Here is a 15,438-nt window from a genome sequence, read left to right on the forward strand (position 1 = left end):
CGGCGCCGCTTTCTGGAAGGTTCGTGAAGGTGGTGGGCGCGTTCCGTTACTTGGTGACCGGTGGGAATCCGTGTCCATCCGTCCTTCCCGATCCTTCACAGACTCAGCCAAGGTTGCCATGCCAGAGAACGTGGCCCCCCGGGGCGGGGCGCCCACCGGGGTGACCGGCGGTCGCGGGAAAGGAGCCTATCAGGACCGCGACAAACCGGCCCAGATCCGCTTCAGCAACATCTCCGCGGCCAAAGGTATCTTCCACCCGCGGCCCTGCGCAGTCTCACTTAGGGTCTGGCAGGCGGGGCTCGTGTTCTGAGCTTTCGAGTGATCACCACGTCTCTATAGAAAGTTCTTTCTGTTTGTCTCTATAATAGCCGACCTTCAGCATGGTGAGCCTTTGGGCCGGCCCCATTTTGCCTGGTTAGCCCATACGTTTTCCTCCTATGTTGTGCTTCATCCGTCGCGTTGAGACAGAAAATCGGTTTAGTCCAAAATGCAGAGGCCTGCGTGCGGCATCCCTCGGGAGCTGACAGCTTCGAGATCCCTGTACCAGCTTGCTGGATTCCCCGGCGGCAAGCTGTTTGCACAGCGTTTTTGCAGCCCTCTTATTGGGCGGGGCCCGCTGTACTGGGAGAGGGGCGAGCGGAGGCCGAGATTTTTTTTTTCGTGACCTTTAACCAGTCTGAATCCAGGGTTCTTTTTCACCTATAAAATTGAGGACAAAAATGTTTGCGTATTAGAATTGTTGTTACGAGACATCGAGCTGAGACACGGAGTGAGGAAGGAATTGGGATAACACGTCCCTGCCCGAGACGCATATTGAGAATTGTACTCTAATTACATCAGGGTTGGAGAATGAAGTGCTGGAGGAAGTGAGGAATGCGATTAGAAAGGTTAGCGGGGGTCAGACTGAATTGGCATCGATTCGATGGCAGAGTTTGGGTTGGGTTTGGTGTCTCTAATCAAAAGTGTTCGGCATAATCTCCCAGCTTCAGATCGTTCTTCAGTATAACGAGGTAAAAACCAGCTTTTAAAAAGGTTGCTTTGAGAAAAGTCATAAACTACGTAGAGTCGTGCCGACGGTTCCTATGTTAAATTATGGACCACAAACCCAAAGGGCGGTGCTTCAGACCCATCTGGGGGTTCTTGTTAGGCCAGGTCATCTGCTTCCAAAACCACAGTCTTAAAGCCTTATTTGAACAGTTGTACTTTGCACACAAAGGATTGAGTCGGAATCATTGCAAAAACAAGATGCAGAAAGTATTTGAAGTCATCAGCCCGGTGACAGGGAACATAATGATGCTAAAGGAATTAGTGCGTGAAGATCCTCTGTGCCCGTCTAGGCAGGTTGAGTTGGAGATGGCAGGTGGGTAGATGAAGGTATCACTTGAGAGGTCGATTAAAAATATGGTGATGGATATTTGGTACATACTTGTCTAGAGAGCAAAGTTGCAACCCTGAGATTGAATTCTTTAGATTAGAAAGAAGTGGTGGAAACAGCCATGCAACCCTCACTTATCAGACCTTTGTAACTGGATGTGCCATCTTAGTACTTTTGTTTTTCCCATTTTAATACTTTGGGGAAGATTAAGTAAATTCTCATTTTGCTTTACTATAGGCAGAGGACAAGTACTGAGTTGAGTATAGTGACTTTAAAAACAAAGTGAAGCATTACTTATTTATAAAAGAATATGATTGTAATGTTTTCTTTCCAGTGGATAGTAGACAGTTTTTCTTTAGTGGACACAGCTTTTATAAAGGCACCCTGGTGGCCTGGTTATCCATTCAAACTCATCATAATCTGTTAAGACAAGTTGATCACTGAGAGGAGAAATGCTATTGAAAGAGACATGATTTTTTTTTCTATCCCCCCTTCTGTTGACAGCTGTGGCTGATGCTATTAGAACAAGTCTTGGACCAAAAGGAATGGATAAAATGGTAAAAAGCTGAATCAGTACTTATATCTGTATTACAAGATCTTGATAAGATGTGCTGTTTAAAAGTAAAAAGTTTAAGTACCTTGAGTTTTGAAGTGAGAGACTGCTTTAGTGGTAGGCTTATCTTAACTTTAACTAATAATTTAATACAAATGAATATAGAAAAGCCGTTATTTGTTATGTAGTTAAAGGGGACAGTACTTAGATAAAGCTGTGTGTCGGGGTTTGAGTTCTTTGTTCTTTATTAACACAGTTCTGTGGCCTGACCATAGAACTTCAACTTCCTGTGGCAGAGTGGTTGTGTGTTCGGCTGCTAACGACATGGTCAGCAGTTTGAAACCACCAAGCTGCTCCTTGGGAGAAAGATGAGGCTTTCTATTCCTGTAAAGAGTTATAGTCTCAGAAATTCTACTGTGTCGTAAATTGACTTGATGGCAATCGGTATAAGATTGGGTGTAGCTTAGTTCTCTGGCAATGTAAAACAGATGCATTCTAGTAATGTTTGAGTAACATTTTGCCCAATTAACACCTAAAACAAAAGTAGCGATGTAGAGGATTGTCTGGAAGGCATGCAGAACAACCTTCCTCTGTTGAGAACACTAAGGAAAAGTTACCCTGTTGACTAAGGACATAATAAGACTTGTTCTCACCACATTACGTAGTGTTGTTCTTCTGGAGATACATGGGACTTCTGCTTACTACTATGAAACCAAGAAAGATAGTGAATCTTTATAGTGTACCCTTTGGTGTGTGTGTTTTTTTTTTAATAACAGATTGCTTCACTTTGAAATACACTAAGACAAAATCCAGCTATTTCATTTGTAAAACTGGGCTCTTAATTATACTGATGTAAGGAAAGAGACTTTGACATTAAACACTGTTCAAATATAATTTCTCTGTTGAGTGTTAAGACCTAGTATAGCTTTTTGGATGTCACAATGCTGAATTAAAAACCTTAAAGCTTTTGAAATATAACTTAAAAACTCTCAACTGTCTAGATTCAAGATGGGAAAGGTGATGTGACTATTACAAATGATGGTGCCACCATTCTGAAACAAATGCAAGTGTTACATCCAGCAGCTAGAATGGTAGGTATAATTTTTAAAAAGGTTTTTAAAGTATTGTGTAATATTTGGTAAGCAATTAAGTTTTTTACTTAATGTTTTTAAAAAGAGTAAAAATCATCATGATCATTCTTGTCACATGAGAAGGCGTGTTAGCAAAAATAAATGCCATAAGAGACCAGTTATCAGACATCAAAGAACTAAAAATCAGATCAGTGGGTGCCCACCTTCCTGACACGATCACAGAAAACAAAGTTGTGCATAAGCAAAGGTGGTGAAGAAAGCTGATGGTGCCTGGCTATCAAAAGATATAGCGTCTGGGGTCTTAAAGGCTGGAAGATAAACAAGCGGCCAACTAGCTCAGAAGCAACAAAGCCCACATGGAAGAAGCACACCAGTATGTGTAACCACGAGCTGTCGAAGGGATCGGGTGGGTGTCAGGCATCAAGGAACAAGATATCTTGTCATTGTAAAGGTGGGTGAGTGCAGAGTGGAGACTCAGGATAGATAGCTCCATCAAGATCAGTGGTGAGAGGGGCGAGGCCTGGAGGGTGAAGGGGATGTGGGGTAGAAGGGGGGAACCAATTACAAGAGTCTAGGTATAGCCTCTCTGGGGGATGGACAGCAGAGAAGAGGTCAGAGGGAGACATCAGACGTGTAAATTATGACAAAACTATAATAATTTATGAATCATGAAGGGTTCAGGAGGGAGGGAGGGGGGAAATGAGCAAATGATATTGACGGCTAAAGTAGAGGGCAAATGTTTTGAGATTGATGAGGGCAACAGGTGTACATATGTGCTTGACTCAATGAATGTGTGTGGACTGTGATAAGAATTGTACGAGCCCTCAATTTTTAAAAAAAAGAATAATGAGGGTAACAAATGTACAAATGTACTTTATACAATTGATGTATGTATGGATTGTGATGAGTTGTATGAGCCCCCAATAAAATGACTTAAAAATGCCATAAAAGTTCTTATTTGGCAAGATATGACAAAATAGCAATTTATAAACTATCAAGGGCTCATGAGGGAGGGGGGCAGGAGGGGAAAAATGAGGACCTAATGCCGGGGGTTTAAGTGGAGAGAAAATGTTTTGAGAATGATGAGGGCAATGAATGTACAAATGCGCTTTACACAATTGATGTGTGTATGGATTGTGATGAGTTGTATGAGCCCCTAATAAAATGATTTTTTTTTAAAGGTTCTTATTTGAAGATGCCCCTTTTAAGTAAAGATTATTTCTAAAATCAATCGTGTTGTATTCATACAATGTTCAGATAAACGACTAAGAACTAATATTCTAGCCTCATCTATAATGCCCCATTTTATAAGCTTCCATCGTCCAGGATACCCCACTGTATAAGTCTTCTAGATGTACCAGTGGTACAAGAACATTTGCTTTCTGCGAGGGATATTTTGGTTAGCTGAAAAATAATTCACACTCTATTTTAGTATAGACTCTTGCAGAAAAAATACGTAAGTAGAATTGTGTATGGCACAACTGCCCTGGTCTTCATTTTAAACCTGGTCTGTAAATCAGAAGTAATTGACTCTTCAGTGGTTGGTAGTCTAATTCTGTTTGGCAGTTATGGGGTGCCATTGATTTGATAGTAGAATTATATTGGATACATTTCTCATTGGGTAACTGGGCATGTTTTTTTTTTGCTTAGCTGGTGGAATTGTCTAAGGCTCAAGATATAGAAGCAGGAGATGGTACCACATCAGTGGTCATCATTGCTGGTTCTCTCTTGGATTCCTGCACCAAGCTGCTTCAGAAAGGTCAGTTGAACATAGGTCATGCTTTATTACTAAACAAGAACAAACAGTTAAAGAGGGGGGGTTCTAAGGAATCTCACTACCATCAAGTCAGTGCTGACTCATAGTGATTATAGGACTGGGTAGAACTGTCCCTGTTAGTCTCCAAGACTAATTCTTTATGGGAGTAGAAAACCCCATTTTCTCTTAAGGAGCATCTGCTGGTTGTAAATTCTTGACCTTGTAGATTGAAGACCAACCCTGTAACCATTACATAACCAGAGCTCCTTTTTAAAGGAATAGGCAAATTATTCTCAATAAAAATTTTATAATTCATTTCAAATAAGTAATCTTGTACAGACAGTTTTTTAGTTAAATTAGGAATTGGTGGTTCTGATGGGTAAGCATTGGACTGCGCACCACAGGGACGGCAGTTTAAACCCACCAGCTGCTCTTTAGGAAAAGAGGAGGCTCTCTGCTCCAGTAAAGGTTTGCAGCATGGAAAACCCCATCTTGGGTTGCTGTGAGTTGGGATTGACTCAGTGGTAGTGGAGTATCTATAGTGATTTAAAAGAGCTTACCCTTTTGATTTGTCAGGCTTCTGTTAAAATGCAACGTAGCTGTAAGTGTGAATGGTGATTTAGAAGAGAAAATAGATTACTCATTTTGGTAAATAGTACAGATGGCATCAATCCCTGCTTTCTACTCACATAGATTTATGATATTTTGAAAAGTACAGTATTTGGTTTTAATTTTAAAGGGTCCTATAAGTGTAATTGGCTTGTTCCAAGACAAATGGAAAGAGTATTACTAATAACTTTAATTAGTATTATGTCTAATCAAATTTAAAGCTAGACCATAAATGAATTTTGGGTTTAGAATGAATATTTATGACTTCTGAAATTTCCTGAATAGAAATTTAAGGCATGCCAAATATGTAACATAATGGAGTAATTACTTTCATTTTCTAGGGATCCATCCAACTATCATTTCTGAGTCATTCCAGAAGGCTTTGGAAAAGGGCATTGAAGTCTTGACTGATATGTCTCGACCCGTGGAACTGAGTGACAGAGAAACTCTGTTAAACAGTGCGGCCACTTCATTAAATTCAAAGGTGAGAGAAGCATCATTGTCAAATTACAATTTTAGGTACATTAAGAATGGAATTTCTTAAACTGTCATTCTTGATGCTGTAGAACGTGTAAATACCATTTCTGGAAAATGGCTAGGAAATCAAGTAATTTATATAACTGAATTTGTTTGAGATTTTAAGATGGCATATTGCTATAAGGCAAACAACAAAGAAATTGATATTGATAAAGCTGGGGTCATTACCATCCTTTAAGTTACCTATTGGAAACCTTTCAAAGATGATCATAGAATTCCTGGTGATGTGCCTAATTTTAGACTTTCAAATTAGTAGTAGTATTTCCATCTTACAAGGGGGGAAACTGGTTTTAAAAAGTTAACTAACTTTTTAAAAGCTACTCCGAGACCCAATAATGAGCTGAAGCTGGTATCTGAACCCAGGAAAGGACAATCCATCTCTTAAATTATCTGTACTGTTACTGTTATCAAATGAGCAGTGGTATACTTTCATGTTTCTTAAGAACTTGTATTGCCTTGTATTTTCTCTCGTGTCAGGCATTACCCCTAATGCTTTTTTCATTAAGTGTTAAGTATAGCAAGATAGTGTATATGAAGTGTTGGGTCTACTTCCTGCCCAGCATATAACAGTGTGTAATAAATATTAGCCATCAGCTGTGAGAGAGCTTCAAAGAGCTTGTGGGAAAATTCTATTTCCGTTTATTGTTTAAACCCCCTTGTTATTTTTTTACCAGCATCAGTATTAAGGATGCACATAGAGCATTAATACCTTGTCATTACCTTGATTTTAGGCTGGACCTCAGTTTAAAATTAGTAGTTTAAATGGATATCCATTAACACATGGTTGTCAAAATAGTAAATGCTACTTTCTTAAAGAGGAAAGCAAGTATACTTCCTCTCACCTCTCATGACTCATAGACTGAGTGGAGTAGACTCACCCACCAAGTGGCTATGATTGCTCCTTGAATATTCCTAACATTAACTTGATTAATCTTTTTATTATTAATAATTCCAGGTTGTATCTCAGTATTCAAGCCTACTCTCTCCCATGAGTGTAAATGCAGTGATGAGAGTGATTGACCCAGCCACAGCTACTAGTGTAGATCTCAGAGATATTAAAATAGTTAAGAAACTTGGGTAAGCATCTCTCATTAAACTTTCATTAATACAAACTGATTTTAAGAGTAAACATTGCAGTACTTTTTATTCGATTGGTGCTTTTTGATCTGTTAACAATCTTTTAAACCCAGAACTTCCAATTAACTATCCCTTTTTCTTTTTCAGTGGGACAATTGATGATTGTGAGTTAGTGGAAGGACTGGTTCTCACCCAAAAAGTGGCAAATTCTAGCATAACCAGAGTTGAAAAGGCTAAGATTGGGCTCATTCAATTTTGTTTATCCGCTCCAAAAACAGATGTAAGTAGAATCCAACTTAAATCTGCCCCTGTTTCTTGTTAGACTTTGTGATTAATAACTCATGAAACTGGAAAATGCTGATAATCATGTTAAACATAGAATTCAAAAGAATTTGTGAGATTGGTATAACGACAGAAATTGTTGGTTCCAAACATGACAAATCTGTAGCTTCAATTGGGTATTCGCTGACTTCTTTGGCAGAATAGAACAGCAATTTGAGATACGTATAAGTAATTTAAAAGATAAGTCTAAAAGTTGAGTACTGGTGGGATTTTCAAATTCGTACTGGCTCTCCAGGAGCAGAAACCTTCACTCTTCCTTCAGATCTTTTGTCCAGAATTTGTTACAAATGGAACTTTGAACTAATTTTATCTTCCTACTTGGAAGAAACTTCTGATGTAAGATATTCACGTCAGTCATTAGCATTTCTTTGAAAGGGGAGTCATCTGGTTGCCTCACCAGATTTGCTCTCCTTTCACATTGTGCTGGCGTGCCCAATCTGTAATTTAACCCATACAAACCTGAGTACTGCTTTGTGGGTCTTCTTCTGGCACCTGAGCATGTTGGGCTTTTTAATAAATAGGTCTTTATAAACAGAATATACCTTAAATTTCAGAGATACATCTATTCATGTAAAGTACATTGATGCATTCAGTAAATAGCATCATCGTCTCGATTCCCCAAATTACCTGAAACTGAAATAAGCTGGCAATGCATGTAGTTGAGAGAGACTTCCAATGCTGTTTGAGGAAGATGTCACTTTCTAGACCTTTGAAATTTTTATTTTAAAAGTTTTGTTAGGTCTATGTAATTTTTATACGTGTTTATATAAATTTGTGGGGTGTTGGCTGAATTTATGCATGTTTCCACTTGCCTTTATACTTTTAATATTGCAATTATTTTTACTTTAAACAGATGGATAATCAAATAGTAGTTTCTGACTATGCCCAGATGGACCGAGTGCTGCGAGAAGAACGAGCCTATATTCTTAATTTAGTGAAGCAAATTAAAAAAACTGGATGCAATGTTCTTCTTATACAGAAGTCTATTTTACGGTATGAGACTTGATACTTTGTTCACCCTTTGGTGATAAATTGATTTTGGAACACTTAGCAATTATTATTATAATATGTCATTTTATTTACAACTTTTTAAGATACATTTTTATTGGCTTGTCCATGAGAAATCTGGAAACCAATCTGCACTGGGCATCTTGGTATTCTAATAAATCCAAAGTGGCTTCTCTCCTAATTGTGTTTAAAGCTTTCTAGGTGACGGGCTTAAGTACCAAGTAACTGATGGGATTTTAGCCCTTTTTTTTGGCTTGTTTATTTTTAAACAAAGAACAATTTAACTTTCTGTTTAAAAATTTTATGCATGTTTTATTTCGTGACGTTATAATCTCAGTGTAGCAGCATTCCTTCCTGGGCTCCCTGTTTCCATTCGCCCATTTCTCCTTAATGCCTTTGTTTTTGGACAAGTGCAAACCCTTTGGTCTTTGAAGGTTGATTGTTCTGGCAAGAACATAGTATTATTCATGGGTGGTATTGTTCATTTAATCATGTCTATTTGACTGAACGGGAAGTCCAACAGACGCCATAAGGGCGTGAGTTCACTTAAAAGGTTTGAAGGTGAAGAGTGTGTCTAAAGACCATAGTCTTGGATTCCAGAGAGAGAGAGAGAGAGAGAGAGAGAGAGAGAGAGAGTGTGTGTGTGTGTGTGTGTGTGTGTGTGTGTGTGTTTATATCAGTTAACCTGGATGTCCATGGCAACTATTGTATTAAGCCCTCAATCCCAGTGACTTGTTCCCTGAAGGTATTTGGTTATGGCTAGGAAATTTGTGCTATGTGTGTATACATTTATTTGTAGCACATGCAAATATACATAAATACTCTTTGCCAAACCTATATATGCTCATGAATATAGTCCGATACCCCATCCTATACACTGTACTTACATATCTACATTACTAGTGTTACGCAGGGCTGTGTATGGAGTAGTATTTACCATTGTTGACTTTTATTCATCTCAGTGTCTTCCTTTATTGGTTGTGTTTTGCTAGCCTCCCCCTTTAGTGTATTACATTTCACTTCACCCCGTTAATACATATCTCCTGCCTAGTTGGTGGTTTTTCTCTGCCATCCCTGTTAATCATCAGATGAATGTTCCTTAGTGTAGGTAGCCCTTGTGTTGACTTTTTATAGTAGTAGTCTCCCCTTTGGTGATTCAGCATGATACCCTCCACAGTGCCATGTTGTGAGTTGTTCTGTGGATTTGTCAGTCTTTGTCATAGGCCAGGTAGGAGTTTGTGGGGTGTATATAACATAAGTTATCAATCCACTCATTGCTGGGTACTTCAGTTTTTCCATCGGTTTACTAATGTGAATACTTCTGTGGTGAACATGGGGGTGTGCATCTATTTATCGGTGCCATCACTTTCCTAGGATCTGTACCTAGTAGTGGGATTGCTGGATTGTATAGTATTTCTATGGTTCCTTGGTGGCATAGTGGTTACACGTTGCGCTGAAATGTACAGGGTCAGCAGTTTGAACCTACCAGCAGCTCTGAGGGAGAAAGACTGGGCTTTCGACTCCCGTCTACAGTTATTCTCAGAAACGCCCTGGGGTTCTCTGTAAGTCAGCATTGACTCAGTGGCAGTTGGGTTTCTTTGTTTTATAGTATCTCTATTTCTAATTTAAGGAAATGCCATACCATTTTAGAATCCACCTATAGTATCTGAGAGTTCCAATCTCTTCATACCCTCACAAACCTGTATTGTCCTTTTTTTTTTGGAGGGGGGGGTGTTGTTTTGTTTTTGATACATGTAATTACCAAGATGAAATGATGCCTCCTTTTGATTTGCTTCTCCTTCAGTGCTAACATTGTGAGCATCATAAGTATTTGTTGGCCACCTGATTGTCAACTGTAGTAGGTTCATGTTCCGTGCCCTTCTTTTAAATTGTTTCTGAAGCAAGTGGTGTTGAATTACTGTTTTCTGTGGTTTTTAGAGGTTCCTTGCCCAATAAGTCATCTCCATAATGTTTTCTCAGCCCATTGGTTCTTTTTTACTCTTTTGAAGAAGTTTTCTGGTTAATTTTTAAGAGGCTAACTTGTTTTTTTTAAAGCTAAATACCGTATATACTCGAGTATAAGCCGTTGTTTTGTTTTTTTCTTTTCCAGCACATTTTTGTGCTGTTTTTGTGGTAAAATTAGGTTCCTCAGCTGATATTTAGGTCAGCTTATACTTGAGAATATACAGTAAGTGTGATCTAAAATTGATTTGTTAACTATTCTTTGAGCTTAGAATTTCATCTTGGGGGAATTAGAAAAGTTCTTCAAAGTTTGAAGTGATCTTTTATTTCCTCCTTTAGTGTGTTATACTGGACACGTTTACTCCATTATATGGATAAATCAAAGCACTGCTAGCTACACTGGGGTTCACACATGCATGGTTTATTCGAAACAAGACACATTGAAATGTCACTGGGATCAGTGGATGGCTGCAATTTCTCAGTGATAACATGTCTTACTTAGTCTTGTTAAGAGTGCCTTCCCAAAAAGGTCCAATCAAAACTGGCTTCTGAGAAGATCTTCTGGGCCAATTAAAATCTGAAAGATCTGCTCAGAAAGTTGTGGTGACTGGTTTTGGCGATTCAAAAGGGGTAATCTTCATAGGTTTTCTTCAGAAGACACAGGATGATCACAGGTACTTATGAAAAAATTTTAAGGAAATTGAAAGCTACATTGTTATGAAGAACAGGAAAGTTGTTCCATGGGCAGCTTTTATTATGACAGTGCATCTGCTTGTTGTTCAAAGGTCACAGGGGCTGTCAGGTGAAAAGCTTAATGGAAAACCTTACCCCGCCCACTCTTCAACCCTGATCTTACTCCTTCAGGTGCCCTCACCTGCCCCCAACATGTCAGAGCAACATGTTTGACTTGAAGATGCCCAAACTGCTGTTTAGATGGGATGTAAAGAGTGCAGACTCCTTCAGGAAAAGTTTAGAGAGATGGAAAGTAGTTTCACATTTGGTGTTCTTATTTAATAAAGTATACGTTTTATTGTGTTCTTTAAAGATTTTTTTAAATGATGATATCTTGTTAATGTTCTGTAAACAGAACCTTTAGCTATTGCTTGCCTCTTAAAAATTTAGTAGCCATGGGAAAACATTTGAGCGGTTGTCAAACAAATAATGTGATTGGTTGACTACTTCAAAGATAATAAAATAGTTAAAAACAAAAACATTTTAGCCCAGCTTTGACATTTTCTTTTTGTGTTTTAGAGATGCTCTTAGTGATCTTGCATTACATTTTTTGAACAAGATGAAGATTATGGTGGTTAAAGATATTGAAAGAGACGACATTGAGTTCATCTGTAAGGTAATGAACATTAGAATCTACATGTGTGAGAATATTCATTAGTTAAATGTCTTAATTTGTGGGCTTGACTACTTTTTCCAGACAATTGGAACTAAGCCAGTTGCTCATATTGACCAGTTTACTGCTGACATGCTGGGTTCTGCTGAGCTAGCCGAGGAGGTCAATTTAAATGGATCTGGCAAATTGCTCAAGGTAGCTATATGCTATATTATATACTATATAATTAAACTTTTATTTGTTTGGTCTTCTATTAGCCCTTAGGTTAAATAGCTAACTTGGGGTTTATTTGCTCTAAAGATTACAGGATGTGCAAGCCCTGGAAAAACAGTTACAATTGTTGTCCGTGGTTCTAACAAATTGGTGATTGAAGAAGCTGAGCGCTCCATTCACGATGCCCTGTGTGTGATTCGCTGTTTAGTGAAAAAGCGGTAAGTAAACTAAATACACTTGATAGTTACAACTTCAGTACTTTTTAGTGTTTTTCTGAAATCTTTCTACTAAAGATTTCCTAGTAGAATGCTGATCAGAGGGGTTGGGGGCCTTTTGAATGTGGAATAATAATTCAAATTTTTATGGAATCCAGGTCTCTACAGCAACTATCATCCTGAACTAATTTAAACTAAAACTATCCCTTGAAGGGATCTTTAAACCAAACAGTAGTTTAACTTAATTAGCAAAGATTGACTCTCCTGCAAAATGTGCTCTTTTAAAAAATTGTTCCTATGGGATCAAAGTAGCCATAGCAACTCAAAAGTTTAGCTGAGGTTCGGGACATTGAGTTTGTTAATGGTAAGATAATTATGGAAAAGATTATAATGGGAAAGGAAAGATAGCAAGAATAGTTGTACAGCTTGAATAATTATAATGTAACTCAAGTGGTATATAAAATTATTAAATCCATGTGTTTTGTTGGACACGATAAACTAAAATGTATGTTTGTACTTTTCAGAGCTCTCATCGCAGGGGGTGGGGCTCCAGAAATAGAGTTGGCCTTACGTCTCACTGAATATTCAAGGACTCTGAGTGGCATGGAGTCCTACTGCATCCGTGCTTTTGCAGATGCTATGGAAGTCATTCCTTCCACACTAGCTGAAAACGCAGGGCTGAATCCTATTTCTACGGTAACAGAACTAAGAAACCGCCATGCTCAAGGAGAAAAAACTGCAGGCATAAATGTTCGAAAGGTAATAATTTAATACTAAGTACAAGAATATTGAAACCAATCATTTATTGAAAGAAACATTTTGTAATTAAAAGGAGCATAATCTTGATTTTTAAATAGGAGACCCCTGCAGGTGATTTCATGTCAGAGCAGGAATGATATCCTTATAGGGCCATCATGAGCATTAAATGTGGTATTAATTAGAAATCACATCTTAAAATCATTGTGTAGTTTGTGAGTTTACACACTAGACAGTATAATCTCACTTTTGTTATTAATGATCTCTTGAGGCGACATACATGATTCAAGAATCAAAGGGACAGTCGTAAGATACCGTATATACTCGTGTATAAGCCGAGGTTTTCAGCAACTTTTTTATTTTTAATAAATCATTTTACTGGGAGCTTGTACAACTCTTATCACAATCCACACATACATCCGTTGTGTCAAACACTTTGGTACATTTGTTTCCCTCATCATTCTCAAAACATTAGCTTTCTACTTGAGCCTTGTTATCAGCTCCTCATTTTTCCCCTCCCTTCCCGCTTCCCCCTCCCTTGAACCATTGATAATTTATGAATTATCATTTTTTCATATTTTATACCGTCCAATGTCTCACTTCACCCACTTCTCTGCTGTCCGTCCCCCAGGGAGGAGGTTATATGTCCCCCTTTTCCCTTCCCTCCACCTCCTGGTATTGCCACTGTCACCACTGGTCCTGAAGGGATCATCTGTCCTGGATTCCCTGTGCTTCCAGTTCCTATCTGTACCTGTGTACATCCTCCGGTCCAGCTGGATTTGTAAGGTAGAATTGGGATCATGATAGTAAAGGGGGAGGAAACATTCAAGAACTAGAGGAAAATTGTATGTTTCATCATTGCTACACTGCACCCTGATTGGCTTATCTCCTTCCCGCAGCCCTTCTGCAAGGGGATATCCAATTGTCCACAGATGGGCCCTAGGTCCCCACTCTGCACTTCCCCTCATTCACAAGTCACATTTTTTAATGCAGTTTTTGTGGTAAATTTAGGTGCCTCAGCTGATATTCGGGTTGGCTTATTCTGGAGTATATACGGTAATTTTTGCAAGTTGCAGACCTCCGAAGGGGGAGGCATTGCCTCATCGGGAAAGCTTTGTGACATGGAACGGTGGCTGGTAGGGCATGAGGACAGCAGATGGGGAGGCAGTTTGCAGCTGAGAGGGTCTGGAAGTTATTCAGCTCGTCTGGAGCAGAAATTACATGTTAATCATTGGTGGACTTCCAGATAAAAGATCCTTCTCCCAGTAGTTAAGAACCACTACGGTGATGAGTATTTCTGTGAGACAGGATTCTGTGAGATATTCCTAGAGACAGGAATGCCTGCCTGCCTGACAGGGGACATGGGTAGTGGCAAAAGGAATACAAAAGTGGAGAATGGGAAAGAAGAGTAGATGAAACATTGGTCAAGCTCGGAATTAGGATTCTGACATAATTTAAACGCTAAAGATCTACTAGGATCATTACATGATTTTGATTTGGAATTGGGGTTGGAGGGGAATCCACTAATATTTTGCAAATTTTAGGTGAAATACAACATAAAAATGCACAGAAGAGCTTAGAAGAATATCAATTATAGAGTAACTAGACTAAGGGAAAAGTAGGTTTGAAAGATATTCAGGTGTATACTAGGGACAATCTTGTTAATAGTACAAACACTAAGAGCAGTTTGTGTTTCTTCAGGGTGGAATTTCCAACATTTTGGAGGAGCTGGTTGTCCAGCCTCTGTTGGTGTCTGTCAGTGCTCTAACCCTAGCAACTGAAACGGTCCGGAGCATTCTGAAGATTGATGATGTGGTGAGTACCATGCTTCTCTATAAGGTCAAATAGGCTCCTTTTTTTGTTGTTGTTATTATTAATCATTTTATTGGGAGCTCATACAACTTCTATTACAATCTATACATATATCCATTATGTCAAGCACATTTGTGCATTCGTTGCCCTCATCATCCTCAAAACATTTTCTACTTGAGTCAACCTCAGTATCAGCTCCTCTTCGCTGTTTTTTAATGTTAGTTTGCTAATCACGGGGTAACAGTTCTTTTGTGTTTAATGTGTAAACGCAGGTGGTGTGGATTGCTGTTGCACTGTTTTCATGGAAGTAACACGGGTTTCTGCCTCCTAGGTGAACACGCGATGATCTGGCTGGCACGCGCTGAGCAGCACCGCCGGCCGCTGCGGACTGCAGCTGGAGAGGAGGAGCGGCTCCTTGCTGCTTTTGTTTGAAAGAGTTGCTCTTTGAATTCCTGGCCTTGGGCTTCCAGTTGGCATTTGTTTAAAATTGTACTGACACAGTTTAATGAAAATATTAAATATCTGTTTGCAAAAGTTAATTTATTGCCCCTTCCAATATTTTTATTTCTGATACTCTTGAAAACCTAAACAAGATTGCAGAAAAACAAAACAAGTTCACTTATCCATGTTGGCTTTCTTTAGGGATTAATCTGGAGGGTTTTCCTTGCTTTACCCTCTCCACAGGCAATTCTATTTCCATTGGTGGGAGTTTTTTAAACAGAACTTACTTATGAAAAAAAAAAAATGAACACAGTATGCTCATCACATGCTCGCCTCACTTATTTTT

The 15,438-nt window shown here is 38.9% G+C and overlaps 1 protein-coding gene across 1 annotated transcript; it reads left to right on the top strand.

Annotated features, from left to right (window-relative positions):
• On the top strand, window positions 1-15,190 carry CCT4 (chaperonin containing TCP1 subunit 4). The gene is made up of 14 exons (XM_004710260.2): window positions 1-245; window positions 1,880-1,932; window positions 2,930-3,019; window positions 4,670-4,778; window positions 5,726-5,868; window positions 6,877-6,998; window positions 7,146-7,278; window positions 8,194-8,333; window positions 11,562-11,658; window positions 11,740-11,850; window positions 11,956-12,086; window positions 12,608-12,842; window positions 14,541-14,654; window positions 14,983-15,190. The coding sequence occupies exons 1-14, from the start codon at window positions 119-121 to the stop codon at window positions 14,995-14,997; spliced, it is 1,620 nt and encodes a 539-aa protein (XP_004710317.2). The 5' UTR covers window positions 1-118; the 3' UTR covers window positions 14,998-15,190.
• The last annotated feature ends 248 nt before the right edge of the window (window positions 15,191-15,438 follow it).

The sequence above is a fragment of the Echinops telfairi genome, unplaced genomic scaffold (genome assembly GCF_000313985.2).
Source record: "Echinops telfairi isolate 266 unplaced genomic scaffold, ASM31398v2 ScPeMD7_2573;HRSCAF=3158, whole genome shotgun sequence".
NCBI classification, from domain to species: Eukaryota; Metazoa; Chordata; class Mammalia; order Afrosoricida; family Tenrecidae; genus Echinops; species Echinops telfairi.

Excerpts from the sequence above, each read along its gene's own strand:
- CCT4 (XM_004710260.2), top strand. The coding sequence starts at position 119 with ATGCCAGAGAACGTGGCCCCCCGGGGCGGGGCGCCCACCGGGGTGACC. Across the intron at positions 1,933-2,929 it reads CAAAAGGAATGGATAAAATG|ATTCAAGATGGGAAAGGTGA; the intron begins GTAAAAAGCTGA and ends TCAACTGTCTAG. Across the intron at positions 7,279-8,193 it reads TATCCGCTCCAAAAACAGAT|ATGGATAATCAAATAGTAGT; the intron begins GTAAGTAGAATC and ends TACTTTAAACAG.